Source organism: Pan troglodytes, chromosome 6, assembly GCF_028858775.2.
Source record: "Pan troglodytes isolate AG18354 chromosome 6, NHGRI_mPanTro3-v2.0_pri, whole genome shotgun sequence".
NCBI classification, from domain to species: domain Eukaryota; kingdom Metazoa; phylum Chordata; class Mammalia; order Primates; family Hominidae; genus Pan; species Pan troglodytes.
This window is the reverse complement of record NC_072404.2, coordinates 93,479,300-93,495,673: the sequence shown is the minus strand read 5'-3', so window position 1 is coordinate 93,495,673 and position 16,374 is coordinate 93,479,300. Positions and strand designations below refer to the sequence as shown.

The 16,374-nt window shown below is 33.9% G+C and overlaps 1 protein-coding gene across 6 annotated transcripts in view; it reads left to right on the top strand.

The window, feature by feature from the left end:
* The window catches only part of SEMA3A (semaphorin 3A), a 554,212-nt gene that overhangs the window by 372,961 nt on the left and 164,877 nt on the right, over window positions 1-16,374 (top strand). For all 6 annotated transcript variants that reach the window (XM_054687612.2, XM_009453467.5, XM_054687611.2 and 3 more), the window contains 2 exons: window positions 5,533-5,690; window positions 11,305-11,367. In XM_054687612.2, coding sequence (XP_054543587.1) covers window positions 5,533-5,690; window positions 11,305-11,367 — 221 coding nt within the window. The remainder of the gene's footprint in view (window positions 1-5,532; window positions 5,691-11,304; window positions 11,368-16,374) is intronic.

Below are 16,374 nucleotides of genomic sequence, written 5' to 3'. Positions count from 1 at the left end.
GAGAGACAGAGAAATATAACAGAAGTCAGAAATATAAAGAACAGGGTGGATATTGTCTGGATTTGAAGGTCAAATATACAGGAGTTCTTCCTCCCACTATAAAAAGTCTAGTTCTGGGCACTCTTGCAAACCAGAAATCTGTATTAATTTCATTGCCTTTTTGAGAATCTGACCCAGTCATTATAATGTAACCATCTTTGTAAATCTGTGTTCATCCTAAAGAAAATCAGAACACAACAGGAAACATACAGTCTTGGTATGTAGGGGTGAATCATCATTTATTATTTTTGTGTAAGTGTTCCCAATCATCTTGCATGATTTTGGTGCAAGTGTCTTTTTTCTTTCCATTTAACAAAACACATGCATAAGAAGAACACTAGTTTATAAAACAACCATTAATATCTCAAATATGGAACTGATGGTGATTGCTATCAATTTCTCCCTTCAAATGCTTCTTTTTAAAAGTAAATATACATTAGAGATTATGATTACTCTTGGGGGGAAAAGTAAATATGAACATTTATAGATAAATAGAATAAAAATTAAAATTGACTCATTATAAAATATGGTTTTTCTCCCACGATTAACTGGTAGCATATTAGAGATCAATTATAATTTATAATTTATTCTGTTGTAACATACTCTTAAATAGAAATCTATCAAATGGACTTTACATATAAGAATCTTGAATTTCATGAGACTCCTCTACTTTGTGAAACTACATCACAAGAGAGTACAATTTATTTATAATTGACAACACTGCTACTTGAAATTATTTAAGTTGATTTTTTCTGCCTCGCAAGCTATGCGCTAAAGCTTGTCGTCTTCGTTGTCTTATATAATAGTAAGAATGGTGACAATAATTAGCACTTATTGAGCACAAACTGCATGTCTGTGTCTGGTTTTACAGTCAGTATGTTTTCCATTTTGTCATTCAGCAACTCATAAACACACTAAATCCTTTGGTGAATCTGGAGTGAACAGAATGCTTCTTTAGTCACCTTCCAAATTTAAGAATACATACTTTATTAAAGAGTGTTCTGAAATGGCGTCTTTAATTACAATCCTACATTTGCTTCTCTTATAGCTCGACACAGCATGTAGAAGTTGAAGTAATCTCTCAACCAGAGAAAAACAATTACACTCAAAGAGAATTAATCCCTTTAAAAGCTTTGGCCTATTCAGATTCACCATAGTCAAATTAATTTTATACAAACTTAGCTTGTTTTTTAAAAACAACAATTGTTGTTTAACTGAATATGAGCATAGGCAAAATGTAAGAAGGTGGAAGAATAACACACATTTCACATTACTGAATTTTACTATAGTTCCCATAGCAGTTTATGTCATTGTAAGATACATAACTGAAACGAAAGAAAGACTTAAAATTCTGAAGGAGTACATTCAAAGTTATTTAATATCGGAGGCAGCTAATTGTCTTTACATCTAGGAAAATCAAAGTCATGCATTTAACTAAGGAAAACAGAATACTGAAGAATCTGAGAACTAGATTTGGAAAAAAAAATGTGTCTGATTTTAACCCATGTTTCTATTTAATCTATTGAATAAAATTTCACCCAATTTCTATTTAATCTCACACTGGAAAGTGGTGATATAACCTAAGCAATCCAGAATTTGTATTGTTCACTGACATTAGTTTTTAAGACTCTTCTCTAAGTTATAAAGCAATATAAAAATCTCGTGTTGGAGAAGAACATCTAAAGGATTTGGAGTGAAAGGAATGATGAGACAAAATTAAGCACATTTGAAAGCAGTGGAAGACAGCTGCTAACACATATGCCAGGAAAGTATTGTCTTTTTTAAAAAATCAAACTGTTGAGAAGTAACAGTTTAAAACTGTGGTTTGTTTTCATGATGATTTCATACATAAGCCACCAAAAACTTCCGTAAGTTGTCTGTACGTAGGAAACAGTAATTCTGTCCAAACTAATTTACAGAATTCACCCTGGAACATATTTTTCAATTGGGAAAATATTTTCATTGTTTGGAACTGTGATATAGAAAGTCATTCCTTTTATTATTTAGAATTGAGAATACATAAACTGGAAAACAAGAAGGAATACTTCATTGTTCTTAAAATGCCATTACATTTAATATTAGTGTAAATCAAAGAACATATTGCTATTCTTATTTTCCCTCCACCATACAAAATTACTGATGTTTACAAGTTAGGACACTTAGTAAGATGGGTTAAAAAAAAAGAAAAAAATATATATAGTTTTCAGTCTACTCCATCTGGACTGTAATTTGCTACATCTGGTCAAGAAGATCAACCTACAAATATTTAACCTCTACTTATACAAACAGGAAATATTTAATTGAGTGCTTACTAGGAAATGCTTGTTCTAGTATTTTTATAGGCATTATCTAATTTCACCTCAGTAACTCTTAAAAGATACATTAACTCTTAAAAGATACATTATTCATCCCATCTTCTATAAAACTTGGGACCAGGGAGTTTAAGGAACTTGTCCTAGTTTGCACATCTAAAAAATAAGTACTGTGGTGATGGCTTGTGTTCTTACTTATAACTGTATAACTCCAAAATCTATAGCTATAGTATTTATTTTCCTACAACTTCTTCCAATTGATGCTTAGAGATCCCTTATGTAGTTTCTATGCATTTGCAATTAAAATCCATTCTTGTATCTCTTACATGGCCCTTTCATTGCTTAATATCTCTATGTAATTTTTTTGGTTTAGGCTGAGGTGGCTTTTTTTTTTTTTTTTTTTAGTTTGTGGGCTTTTTTTTTTTTTTTTTTTTTTAAAGTTTGGCCTCTCTGAAACTAAGGTAGAATTACAGATCTTAGAATTGGAAGTAAGGATGAAGGGCATCCATTTGATTAACAGATCTCTTTGAATGACCATTCAATCAGGGCCTGAACATATCCAGTGATACAGCCCGTGCCTCTGGCAGCAGCCCGTTTCCATCCTCACACAACTCAGAGTGCCTGAAATTTCAGACTTTTATTGACTCTGGGTAGCATAGCATTGATCATTTGTAATCTTTTGGATGCCAATGAAATGAATGCCATTTCTTTTTTTTTTTTTTTTTTGAGACTGAATGTTGCTCTGTCACCCAGGCTGGAGTGCAGTGGTGCAATCTCGGCTCACTGCAACCTCTACCTCCCGGGTTCAAGCAATTCTCTTGCCTCAGCCTCCCGAGTAGCTGGGATTACAGGCACCCGCCATCAAGCCCAGCTTATTTTTTTGTATTTTTAGTAGAGACAGGGTTTCACCATGTTGGCCAGGTTGGTCTTGAACTCCTGACCTCGTGATCCACCCGCCTTGGACTACCAAAGTGCTGAGATTACAGGCGTGAGCCACTGTGTCCATCCAATAAATGCCATTTCAATTTAGATATTATGTAGTGGATTTTCTGTCCCTCCTCTCTGGAGACTAACAGCTCTCATTTATTTCAGCTGTGATTCACATGAATAAAAACTCTTTTCCTTCCTTCCTTCCTTCCTTCCTTCCTTCCTTCCTTCCTTCCTTCCTTCCTTCTTCCCTCCCTCCTTCCCTCCCTTCCTTCCTTCCTCCCCTTCTTCTTTTTTTTGTGTGTGTGGAGAGTGGGGTGGGGTAGGGAGTAAGGCCAGCCTAGTATTATACTATTTCTCATGAAGAAATGAGAAAAATATCTTTTAACAATTTGTAAACAATTTTTGTCTATAGGATAGGTAAATATATAAAAAGATAGATATTCCATTTTATGTTGTTGACCAGGTAATATGAAAAAAAATGTGAGTTAGGCATGATGAGCTATTAATTATATATTTCCTGAGGGAATGTTCATTCTGGTAGATAAGATTGCAATAATTGACAGTGGGATGCAGGTTATAAGAGTAATTCAAGCAAAATGTAACAGGAAGCTCTCTGAGAATTTCTTGGCAGTTGCATTTGAACTAGCTTTAAGCATGGCTCTATTCTGTAGCTGTTGGAGTCAGGAAAAATAGCAACAAAGGCCAAGGAGTGAATGAGCACAGTGCATGGTTTCCCGCATGATAGAGGACATGAGAAGTACTGGGATAGGGTCTAAACTTAAATGATAGTGACCTGACCTTTAGTGCTAAGTTAAAGAGTATGAATTTTATCCTCTGTTGAGATCATATTTTTGATGATAAAATGATGAAATGAAGAGGTCAGTAGGACAAATAGATAAAGCAAGGCAATCGATCACATGGCTAATATATGTTTCCTGATGTTAACAGCTGGAACAGAGGACAGGTCTACATTGCAGCTTTCTCTCTTCGGAAGGCATATCGCATTCTACATTTTTTTGGATGCTGATGAAAATTTCCTACTAAGTGTGCACCTGAAAAATCTAAAGCACTGATTCAGGACATACAGTTTTGGAGAATCCTCAAAAATTCTATCCCATGGGGGTGGGGTGTGTGTGTGTACGTGTGTGCGTGCATTGAGCAAAACATATTTTTAAGAAGCCAATAATTAATTAGCTTCCAAACACAAAAATGGACTTATATTTAATGTTATTTTTAATCTGAAAGTGTTCCTGTCACTAAAGTATAGGTATATTGTTTAGTATTTGCCTATTCACAGCAGAAGCAAATTGGAGAGCAAAAACAAATGAAAAATTGAAGTCAGATGGTAAAATTAATTTAATTCATGTTTTCATGAAAGCCTCATCTCAGTTTCTCCTATATATCAGCTCCAAAATGCTTGAAAGAATTTAGGCAGTACAGTGAATGATTTAATGATCAAAAAGACATATTAAAATATTTCAAATAAAAGAGGCCTCAAGGAACCTAAGAGGTTAAACCGGATGTTTCCCCCACATTCCTATTTTGTTAGCTTCTGTGCTTATCCTTCTATCTAATGGCTTGGAACAAATGAAACCACTTTTAAAAAGTTTTTGTAAAATTAAATACATTTATACACAATATTGATCATTCTAATCCATTACTACATGCAAATAAATTCTGCCAGATCAGTGTGTATAGACAAGTTATTTCACTTCCTCTCTTCTTTAGGACTGCACCATATTAAGTATGAAACCAGCAAATAGGAATATAACTCCCATTTTAATAAAATGCAGGCCAGGCACACTGGCTTACGCCTGTAATCCCAGCACCTTGGGAGGCCGAGGCAGGAGGATCACTTGAGGTCAGGAGTTCGAAGCCAGCCTGACCAACATGGAGAAACCCCATCTCTACTAAAAACACAAAAATTAGCCGGGCATGGTGGTGCATGTCTGTAATCCCAGCTACTCGGGAGGCTGAGGTGGGAGAATCGCTTGAACTCGGGAGGTTGTGGTGAACTGAGATCCCGCCATTGTACTCCAACCTGGGCAACAAGAGCAAAACTCCATCTCAAAAAAAAAAAAAAAAAGTAAAATGCACACGTTTTGGTTCCAGTATATTTCTTAGTACCCTGAAGAATAAGCACTGATTGATAACTACAGCAGTCAATATAGTCAGGTTACCATGTACCAACAGTCTATGCTTATATAGTGCTTCACATTAATACCCAATGTTTTGCTTTGTTACCTTGCAGAAATGTTGGAATCCAACAATGTGATCACTTTCAATGGCTTGGCCAACAGCTCCAGTTATCATACCTTCCTTTTGGATGAGGAACGGAGTAGGCTGTATGTTGGAGCAAAGGATCACATATTTTCATTCGACCTGGTTAATATCAAGGATTTTCAAAAGGTATCAGTATTCTAATATATGCACTATAGTTATTTTGAAGCCTCTCAAGTTATAGATAATTCTCTAGCTATTTAAAAGCATGATTACTGACAGAAAATTGTTTTGAATTAATAGTTTGTCTTTTCTGATGCAAATAAAAATGACAGTAATGAATCAATGGATGCAATAAATCAAAATATCAAGGATGAAACCACAGTATTTGCAGTAATCATTATAAGAAATATGAACTTCAGCTTATCCTTTCATATCTATTTTTCCTACATAAAAGTAAATACTTGAACCATCATAGCAATACATCATAATTGACTTCATGAACTATTTATATGTGTGTAGGTATAAATTTATATTTCTCTGTATTTCCAGAAAATGAAGAGTTCATCTATCCATTACCCACATGCCTAATTTGGCATGCTATCAGTGTTTGTAAATAAAGTTTTATTGAAACACAAGCACTCCCATTCATTGACATATTGCCTATGTCTGTTTTTGTGCTACAACAGCAGAATTCAATAGTTACAAAGGGTATCAACTGGTCTACAAAAATGATTTACTATCTGGCCTTTTAAACAAAAAATTTGCCAAACCCTGATCTAGGAGATCAAAGTATCAGATTTTTAAAAATGTGGTCATGCAGACATCAGCAGGATATAAGTTCTATCTTTATTCTTTATAGTATTTCTGGCTCATTTCATTAATAAGCTATATTTTTGTTGTTGTTGTTGTTGTTGTTTTTTGAGATGGAGTCTCGCTCTGTCACCCAGGCTGGAGTGCAGTGGCGCGATCTTGGCTCACTGCAAGCTCCGCCTCCCAGGTTCACGCCATTCTCCTGTCTCAGCCTCCCGAGTAGCTGGGACTACAGGTGCCTGCCACCACGCCCGGCTAATTTTATTTTTTATTTATTTATTTATTTATTTATTTTTTTTAGTAGAGATGAGGTTTCACCGTGTTAGCCAGGATGGTCTCGATCTCCTGATCAAGTGATCCGCCCGCCTTGGCCTCTCAAAGTGCTGGGATTACAGGTGTGAGCCACCGCGCCCGGCCTTTTATAAGCTATACAGTTTAACAGATATAAACATAGATTGACAAATTAGTGAAAATTGTGCTACTAAGTCTATATGTGTTGTGTCTAAGTGAACCATTTTATCACAGTCAATATTTCTGATAATAATTATCTGAAGAATAAAGGTCTTTATGCAGTAGCTTTCATAAAGGTTAATAGTAGAATTTCATTTTGGAATACATCCCTGTCTGTTTCTATTTGTATTAGTTTTACTTCTTAACATTGAGGGCTTTGAACTGGTATGCCCCAACTACTCACAACCAATAGCAGATTTGATGATAATTTTTAAGAAGTGACAGAATTTTTAAAAGCTTTTATTCTCGTTGGAGAGGGTTGCTTTTGGGATAAAATGCAGTTTTAAATTCAAAGCTGATTTACATTTTTAATAGAGTATAGCATAAACCTAAGACATTTTCTTTTCTTCCATTACCTGAACACTAAAAATCTGACCACAGCATAAAGAAATTTGATTCATTATATATAGAGTCATATAAAATGGTAATACACTTATAATGTATTTTAGAATTGTGATATGCCAACTTTAAAAATCACTTCGGGTATTTCTATTTTGATTTTTCAATTCGATTGATTTCAAAGCCCCCTCAGATGATAGGAATAAATGCCTGTTATCTATTATCTAAAAATACTGGTTATTCATTTGTTTTTCTGAAATGGTAAGTATTTATCTTAGTCTTTTGAAAATATCATAAAATTAGCAGATTTTTGTTGTTGTTTTACCAAAAGAAAACCATTCTTTATAAAATGAGCACAAAATAGGTCTGGTGCGGTGGCTCATGTCTGTAATCCCAGCATTTCAGGAGGCCAAGGCGGGTGGATCACCTGAGGTCAGGAGTTCAAGACCAGCCTGGCCAACATGGTGAAACCTGTCTCTACTAAAAATACAAAAATTAGCTGGGTGTGGTAATGGGTGCCTGTAATCCCAGCTACTTGGGAGGCTGAGGCAAGAGACTGGCTTGAACCTCGGAGGCAGAGGTTGCAGTGAGCTGAGATCATGCCATTGCACTCCAGCGTGGGTGATAAGAGCAAAACTGAGTCTCAAAAAAAAAAAAAAAAACCACTAAGTCGACGAAGAAAAATTAGATATATTGATTTTAGGAAATTTTATCAGTTAAAATTGTAGGTATTTATAATAATTTATCATTTTGTGATATTCATATATGTATATATCTACAGATAGATAGCTTTATGAGCATAGAATACCTAAGATTATATATTTAACTTATTTAACATTTTTCTGTGACTATATATTCTGAATGTGGTTAAACTATTCAATTATTTCTAAAACTGAAAATAATCAAATTATAAAATAAAAATCTTAAAGCTAAGAAAAATTCTACAGCCATTTGTACACTCAGAATATATCACAGTATCTTTTACCAAATATACTTAAAATGAACTATTTTAAAGTAATGAATTACAAGGTAAATGATTTGTCCAAAATCGTGATCTTCTTGTTATAGCACTTGCCTTTGAGTTTAAAATCATTCTACTAATAATAAAGGGTATATTTCTAATTTTAAAAACATCCTATTACAAACAGATTATTTATTTTAATTATATCACATTGTTTATACAAATGAACCCAATTTACTTAAGAATTTATATCAGCTGGGTATGGTGGCTCACACCTGTAATCCCAGCAGGTTGGGAGGCCAAGGCCTGCAGATTGCTGGAGTCTAGGAGTTTGAGACCAGCCTGTGCAACATAGTGAAACCCTGTCGCTACAAAATAAATAAATAAATAAATAAATAAAATACACAAATAAGCTGGGCATGGTGGCACATGCCTGTAGTCACAGCTAGCCTAAAGGCTGCAGCAGGACAATCATTGCCCTGGAGGTCAAGCCTGCAGTGAGCCGTGATCATACCACTGCATTCCAGCCTGTGCAATAGAGTGAGACCCTGTCGCAAAATAAATAAATAAATAAATGAATAAATAATCTGTTTATACATATATTTGGAGTGTTTTAATATTCCTTTTAACCTATGTATATGTAATGTCCAAATAGCTTTCTTCTAAGCGCCTATTGTGATGAACACTACAGGAGATTTATGGTTTGTTATTAATAATTCTTGATGACCTTACAAGGTTAACAGTAAAGATAAAATAGTAATCTTATGGGCAAATACTAGGCAAATCCCTCTTAGAGGCAAAAACACATGTTCAGGTTTGGAAGAACTGTGGAAAGATTCTTGGCTTTGATAAAAGGGTACAATCTCTTTAAAGCATAAATGCTTATTACATAACATGTGTAAGTGGGCCTGCCATGAGTGGAAGTGTAGAGGCATAAGGATGAAAAAGTACAAAATAGATTATGAAGCACTTTGAAAATGAGAATAAGAAATTTAGATAGTTAACTGAGAAATTTGTGAGCAAAGAATAAAAAGAGAATTCCAACCACCAACAGTTAAACAAATCCATCCAAAACATTAGTAATTACTCTTTATGGAAATGAATACTTAAAAGACTATTAAACATACATTTACTTTTGTTCCACTGGCTTATACTTACCCTCATTAAATTGCTCTCCAAAAGAACATTTCTACATCAAAATTTATTTTACTCATGTCAGATTTCTAAACTTTTCTTTGCTATTATTATTATTATTATTATTAACCCTGGAACTCTGGAAACTTAAAAGGCCCTTTTAAGTCTAAGAATTTTTAGCATGAATATTATACAAATTATTGTTTATAAATATTTTACTTAGATAAAAGAATCACAGAGAATCATAAAATGAAGTCTATACTGTCTCAACAATTAAGCAACAAGAGCTAGGAAACTATGAGAAAACAACTTGTCTTTTTAAGTATATATATTTTTATATTGTAACTTTTGTTTTTAAACATATATATGTTTTAACAATCAGTGATTTCAGCACAATTTAGCTGGAAAGCTGAATATGAAAGTCAGTAAATCTTAACTGTTATATATTATTATTGTTATGCCCTAGAGAAAAGTTATGTTTTACCCTCTTACATTATAAACTTTAAATAAAAATAGATCCCCTTGCCTTTCCATCTCCAATGTGAAGACTCAACTGCTGGGATTGCCCAGCAATCATTCTAGAAATTCAGTAGTCAGAGTAATGTTAATTATCAGAATGATACATTTACTGATCTTGAATTCTTGAATGTTTTTATGTGACTACTTTGTAAAAGCCTGTGGAACAACTCAACTATAATTTTAATTTACATATGCAGGCAAATGTGAAAAGGAAAGCACATAAGATAGAAAGAATACTCAAATTTAGAACTTAATGTTAAAAATGAATGCCTATCCAATAATTTTTAGGGTATATTGTTTTGACATGGACCTGAAATGCATATATCAAGTCATCATACACTACTTCAATATGTGCCAAATCCTTGTTTGTAAATGTGTTTTGTTTTGCTTTGTAATTCTCCAGATTGAATATCATAGCCTTTGCCCAAGTTGATGATCATTTATATTGAATTATCTAGAGGTTCCCAAATGAATGACAATCAGTCATTTTAGACTAAAAGCTTTCCAGCAGACATGAATGATTAAGTGCCATCATTTCTGTTTTTTTATATATGACTTTTTTCCCACTGAAATTAACTATTCATAATATTACTAGAAAGGAAAAATGAATAAAAAAACCCAAACTGTTCTGCCCCTATACAGATAGGAGTCATTGGAATTGCTCAGGGGATTTTATATTAAAATCAAATGAGAGTATTTGGATTAATATTGTTGGGGGGATGAATCCACTGTCCTCCAAGCCACCATTAACATCATAGTTCATCTACTACTGTCACTGTATTCACACAATATGGGACGTTTTGGAAGGATGAAGACTAAATATGAGGGATAAAAACACAAATAATTGTTTCTCAACTAGTCTTTTAGCCCACATTAGAGAGGGTGATTGTCTTTTAGAGCTATTTGTTTGTTTCTTCAATCTACGTTTATTTCTCTAACATATACCATGCTACTTTTAAATATTTTCCCTTTCCAAAAAAAAAAAAAAAAGTAAAGAGGAGAAAAAAGAGAAGCTTCCATTCTAAGTATTTTTTAAATCCTTTCAGTTACTTATTCTAAAATGTCATGCTGAGATTTGTTTCAGGGAAATGTATCCAAAGCACCCAAATGTTAAAACTGCAAAATCACTATTTCATGATAAAGACTAATTTAGAAGAATCTGAGCCCTATTCTATGCCAGTTTCTACTTCTCTTCACTAAATTCTCACGTTCTCTCAAGATCTCCCTCTCCCAATCTGTGTGCTAGTTCTTGCCATACTACACTGCTTAGATCTATTGTCGACACCAGTTTCTCTCTTGCTCAACTTTTATATATAGCAAAGGCTATTGGGTAGATGGAGAATCAATGACTTATGTTCACACCAATTAACTGGCGCCACTGGAAGGTCTAAAGTGAAAGTTTCCTGAAACAGTCTTTATGGAACTTTCTTTACTTCAGTTGCCCCAATGTCATTTAAAAGACTATATGGTGTTGGATCTCTTAGACAACTTAGTTGACATAAAACAATGTTTATTCTCTGTCCTTAGATTGTGTGGCCAGTATCTTACACCAGAAGAGATGAATGCAAGTGGGCTGGAAAAGACATCCTGGTAAGCATTAACCTACTAAATTATTATACAGGTTGAGTATCCTTCATTCAAAATGCTTGGGACAAAAGTGTTTCAAATTTCTGATTTTTTTGTGTGTGTGGGGAAGGGGTTAGAATCTTTTCATATATATAATAAGATATCTTTAGGATAGAACCCAATACTAAAAGCAAAATTTATTTATGTTTCATATACATAGTATAACCATAGCCTAAAGGTAATTTTATTTTTCCCTCGGGGATGCTGAAAAAAACTGTGCTGTGTGTCTGCATTTTGAATGTGACTAATCACATGAGGTCAGGTGCGGAATTTTCCACTTGTGGGTCATGTGGGTGCTCAAAAAATTTCAGATTTTGGAGGATTGCAGATTTCAGGATTTTGAATTAGGGATGCTCGACCTGTAGTAATTACATAAGTAATTTATTACTCTGTCATCTATTTTTGTTTAGTGTTCTGTGAAGCACCACATTTTACTTTTAAACTTAATCACCCTTGAGAAATAAAATGATAGTATTCAGTTTTGGAACACTGACAGATTTATGTATAGAATGTAAGTAAAAATAAGAATATTCCTTAAAGCAAAAATATGGTCTCTTTGGTTATTTATATATGGAAAAACTAATTAACAAAATGTGACTTTGTAGCATACATACTTATATTCAATAAGTCAACTTCTTTCCGCAGGTTGATTTTCATGTTAATTCCCCTTGAATTCTTCTTGAAATGATATGAAATGTTTCCATTTCTGAGTCATAATTAAATTACGTATCTTTTCTTCTTCCCATTTTTTTCCTTTTATCTCCTCTTTCCTTTTCTTTTTCCTTCTCCATCTTTTTTCTTTCCTTTCATCCTTTCTTTCTTCCTCTCTCCTTTCCTTCCATGTATTCATCCTTTAAATAAATATGGGTTGAAAAAGGACCATGCAATAGGAATTGTCCTAGGCACTCTGGAGTGAAAGATGAATAGTAAGCAATCCCTACAATGGTTTTAGCATTGTAAAAAGATAGAGGCCATTTTTTGTAAAGTAAACTGTCAGGAAAATTAAGTGGGTGACTGGTTTGAGGAATAGCCCAGTATTTGCACAGACCATGAAAAGTAGTTTTATAATCATTTAAATAAATTAATTCAAATGAATTACAGAATTTTAAAAATATATAATTTTATGTTTAACTGATATTTGGGGATGTTTAAAATACAAAGCAATATGTTTAAAAGTTTTATCTGTATTTAAAAGTCTTAGGATTTAGAATAAATGTATTCTGTGTGTTGCCTAAAGGCATAAATCAAACTGTACATGTGTATATAGATACATAGATATTTTCAAGTGACAACTTGATTGATTTGTTACAGCTGCCTACAATGATGTATATGTTTAGAAGGATTTAGAGTTGGAATCTGAGTTCCTGGTAAAAGACTGACTCAATCTAGCAGCAATGTTGCCTATAGGTGCAGGAAGTTAGATAAAGGATCACAAAGCACAGGTATCCCCCATCCTTAATACCTGTACATTAGCAAACATTGGAAATTCATCCTTGAAAATTATATATTAAATATATAGTTATTATGTTAAAATATTCATGACACGTATTAAAGATGGTAAGGCAGACTTTATTCAGGGGTACTGCTGCAATGAAGTTTTGTAATGGGGGTAAGAGATTGAGCTTAATACAGGGTATGCTGAATACAAGGATAAGTGGAAATTTATAGCTAAGAAGCAAAGTGGGAGTCAGTGGGTGGAAAATTGCCAAGAGGAAACATCGGAGTAATGGGAATTGTGGATAAATTGATTAGGCAGGATTATTACTGAAGGCAGCCAGGGTGATAAGATATTGACAGTGAGGCAGGGCAGTGGGGCAGGAATTTGATCACACATATCAATGGTGGGAGAATTTCTGTAAACTGACTCAACAGGATTCTTGTGAAAACTGGACCAAGCAGAGATGAACATGGAAATCGGAAAGTCAGGGCCTTCTTGTGAAGAGAGTTCAGGAGAGTCTGACTAGAGTTAGGTAAGGAGAGAATCTGTCAACTGAAAGTCCCTTTACACCTTCATAGTAGAGCAAATGTTTTTCTGGTTATGTAACAGTGGATCAAAAAAAAAAAAAGTGTGTTCTTCTATCAAATTTTATACTATCCCTAAATGATGCGTAATTTGAAACTTCTGGAAAGGAGTAAATAGAAAGCACAATGAAGTAAGAACCCAGAGAGGTTGAGAATTTTGTGCTGATACCCCTACTGACTCATGAATGTACTAAGCAAGTATGCTAACTTTCTTTGGGCTTTAGCTTCTCATCTATTAAGTGAGACAACACATATATCACTGTGAGAAACAACTCTAATAGTTTTTGTGAAAATTATTTGAAAAGTAGAAAAAACTTCAATAATACAAGGCTAAAAGTATAATTGAACAAACAAAAATCTATTAACGTCAAAAAGCTACATTTTACCATTAACAAATTACATTAAAATATTCAGTGAGATAATACCTGAGGATGAATAGAAATGGCTAATTTACCTATTTATAGCTTTTAACACACAGATGATAAGTAATAGATTTGAACAAATATATTACCTTTTCTGGCTCATCAACAGTGTAAGTATGATGATAATCAACTCATCCGGGTGCGGTAGCCCATGCCTGTAATCCCAACACTTTGGGAGGCTGAAGAGGATGGATCACTTGAGGTCAGAAGTTCGAGGCCAGCCTGGCCAACATAGTGAAGCCCCATCTTTACTAAAAATACAAAAATTAGCCAGGCGTGGTGGCACATGCCCGTGGTCTCAGTTACTGGGGAGGTTGAGGCAGGAGAATCGCTTGAACCCAGGAGGTGCAGGTTTCAGTGAGCCATGATCATGCCACTGAACTCCAGCCTGGGCGACAGAGTGAGACTCTGTTTCAAAAAAAAGTAAAATAAAATAAATAACTCACCCAATTCCTGTAAGGCTCAAAGGAACCCATGCAAAATATTACATAACTGAGATATTAATAACTAACAATATAAATATAATGTTAGTCATTATTGCTATTATTAGTATATGTAATAGAGTAGTATGGACAATTTCTAAGTGAAAACATTGTTAATGAAATTAATTCAACACTCCTTAATGGTTATGACCACTGCAGTGTTTCATTGTTCTGAATTTGATTTGGTCTGAAAATTGAAGGTAATAACCATGCTTATCTAGTTATCTTACAAATTATCTGCATATTCTAATACAAACTGAAGCTTTATTTGGTTTCACGACTGAATCAACCCAGTCAAGCACATTTGATTTCATAATTGGATCAACTCATTCAATGGCTGAGATAGCAGATTTAATTTGTGTTTGTGATTTCTAAAATTATTCACCTCAAGGCATTTCCCACATCTTTTATGGAACTTTCTCCTCTCTCTCCCTATCTTTGCCTCTCTCTCCCTGTTATTAATACAAAAAACTAAGGGATTCTTGCGGTTAGCCCAGATGTAGTTAGTTCAGCAGCCTCAATAAACTAATGATCCACAAGGCCCTGTGGAGGATAATTTAATCACTTAATCATGACTTTAGAGATTCACCTGCATCAGCCACCTTAGTAGCTGGGATTACAGGTGCCCACCATCACATCCGGCTAATTTGTGTATTTTTAGTAGAGACAGGGTTTCGCCATGTTGGCCAGGCTGGTCAAGAATACTTTCAAAGAAGAAAGGCAACTTCATTGCATTTTCCACACTTACTAAAAATGTTTATGAATTTTATGGAACTGAATTAAAAGGATCTAAGACATGGAGTTTGCTGAATCTGATAGAGTGACACCAGATCATTTCACAGCACCTTGTAATAAAGATTCTGAAAAAATATAAATCATTATGATAGAAGTGCATAGAGAGACACACATTTTTAAAAGTGCAATGGTGTGATAACATTGCCTTAATGTTTTCAAAAATCAGTTAATTAATTAATTGTAACATTATAAAATATTTGTGCTTTGGTATTTCTTCATATTCTGCATTAAATCAATTCAAGATTTTGAATTTTCTCCATTATGATTTATATAGTGAAAGGAAAACAGAAGTTTTTATATATTTTATTTCAAGGAAAAATATATTTTTCTTCCAGCTCTACTCAATGTTAAAATGTATTTCATACTATTTTGCTGATAACCCTTATAGATCCTTTAATATTGCTTTTCATACATTTTTTATGCAAGATATATTTTATTCATTTATAATTTTATTAAAATTTATTTTAATTTTCAGTTAACCTCATTTAAGTAATGCCTCAGTTTACATATTTTGTGCACTTCAAGATGATTCATGGCATTCATTGGTTATTTTTGGATTTTAATTTACAGATGCAATTTTTGCATTTCTTTCTTAATATATGATTTTAGAAATAGCTATTGGATGGATCCCTGGGATTTGTAACATCCCTTCCTTAATAAACATAAGAAAATAAATAGCATTATTATTTTTAACAATGATTTAAATAAACAATAAGAAATAAATATTAAGAAGAAAGAGGCTTTTTCTTTCATTTGACACCTGATTTGCAAAGTGACACAAAGGACAGTTTGATGGAAATTCTGCACTGTATCTTGGGTAAATAATAGTCAGCTGTGACTTACGGACAATAATTCCTTTCAAAGGGCTCGGGTAATACTGAAAACCACAAGAATGGATGTGAGTGGCTGTGGCAGCCATCAGGGCTCCAAGACAGAATTGTAACCAAAATAGGAACTGACCTGAACATTTATAGTAAAGTAAACAAACAACCTCCTTACTTGTTATCCCTGATTTCCGGAGCCTGCACTTACCATTTCCTACTGATTTCCTCGAAAAGTCCACTGGAAATGAAGTGCCTTTAAACAAGTCACACTGGGTAAAATGCTATCTTTGCAGCATCAGATTCAGATAGAAGGCTACAATAGGAAAAGAGGGGTCAAGACACTGGCTAATCTTATGCACTTTTAGAGTGGGCCGTTCTTATGCCTAGTTAAGGAAAAGCTCATTCCTATGGCTATGACAACACAGT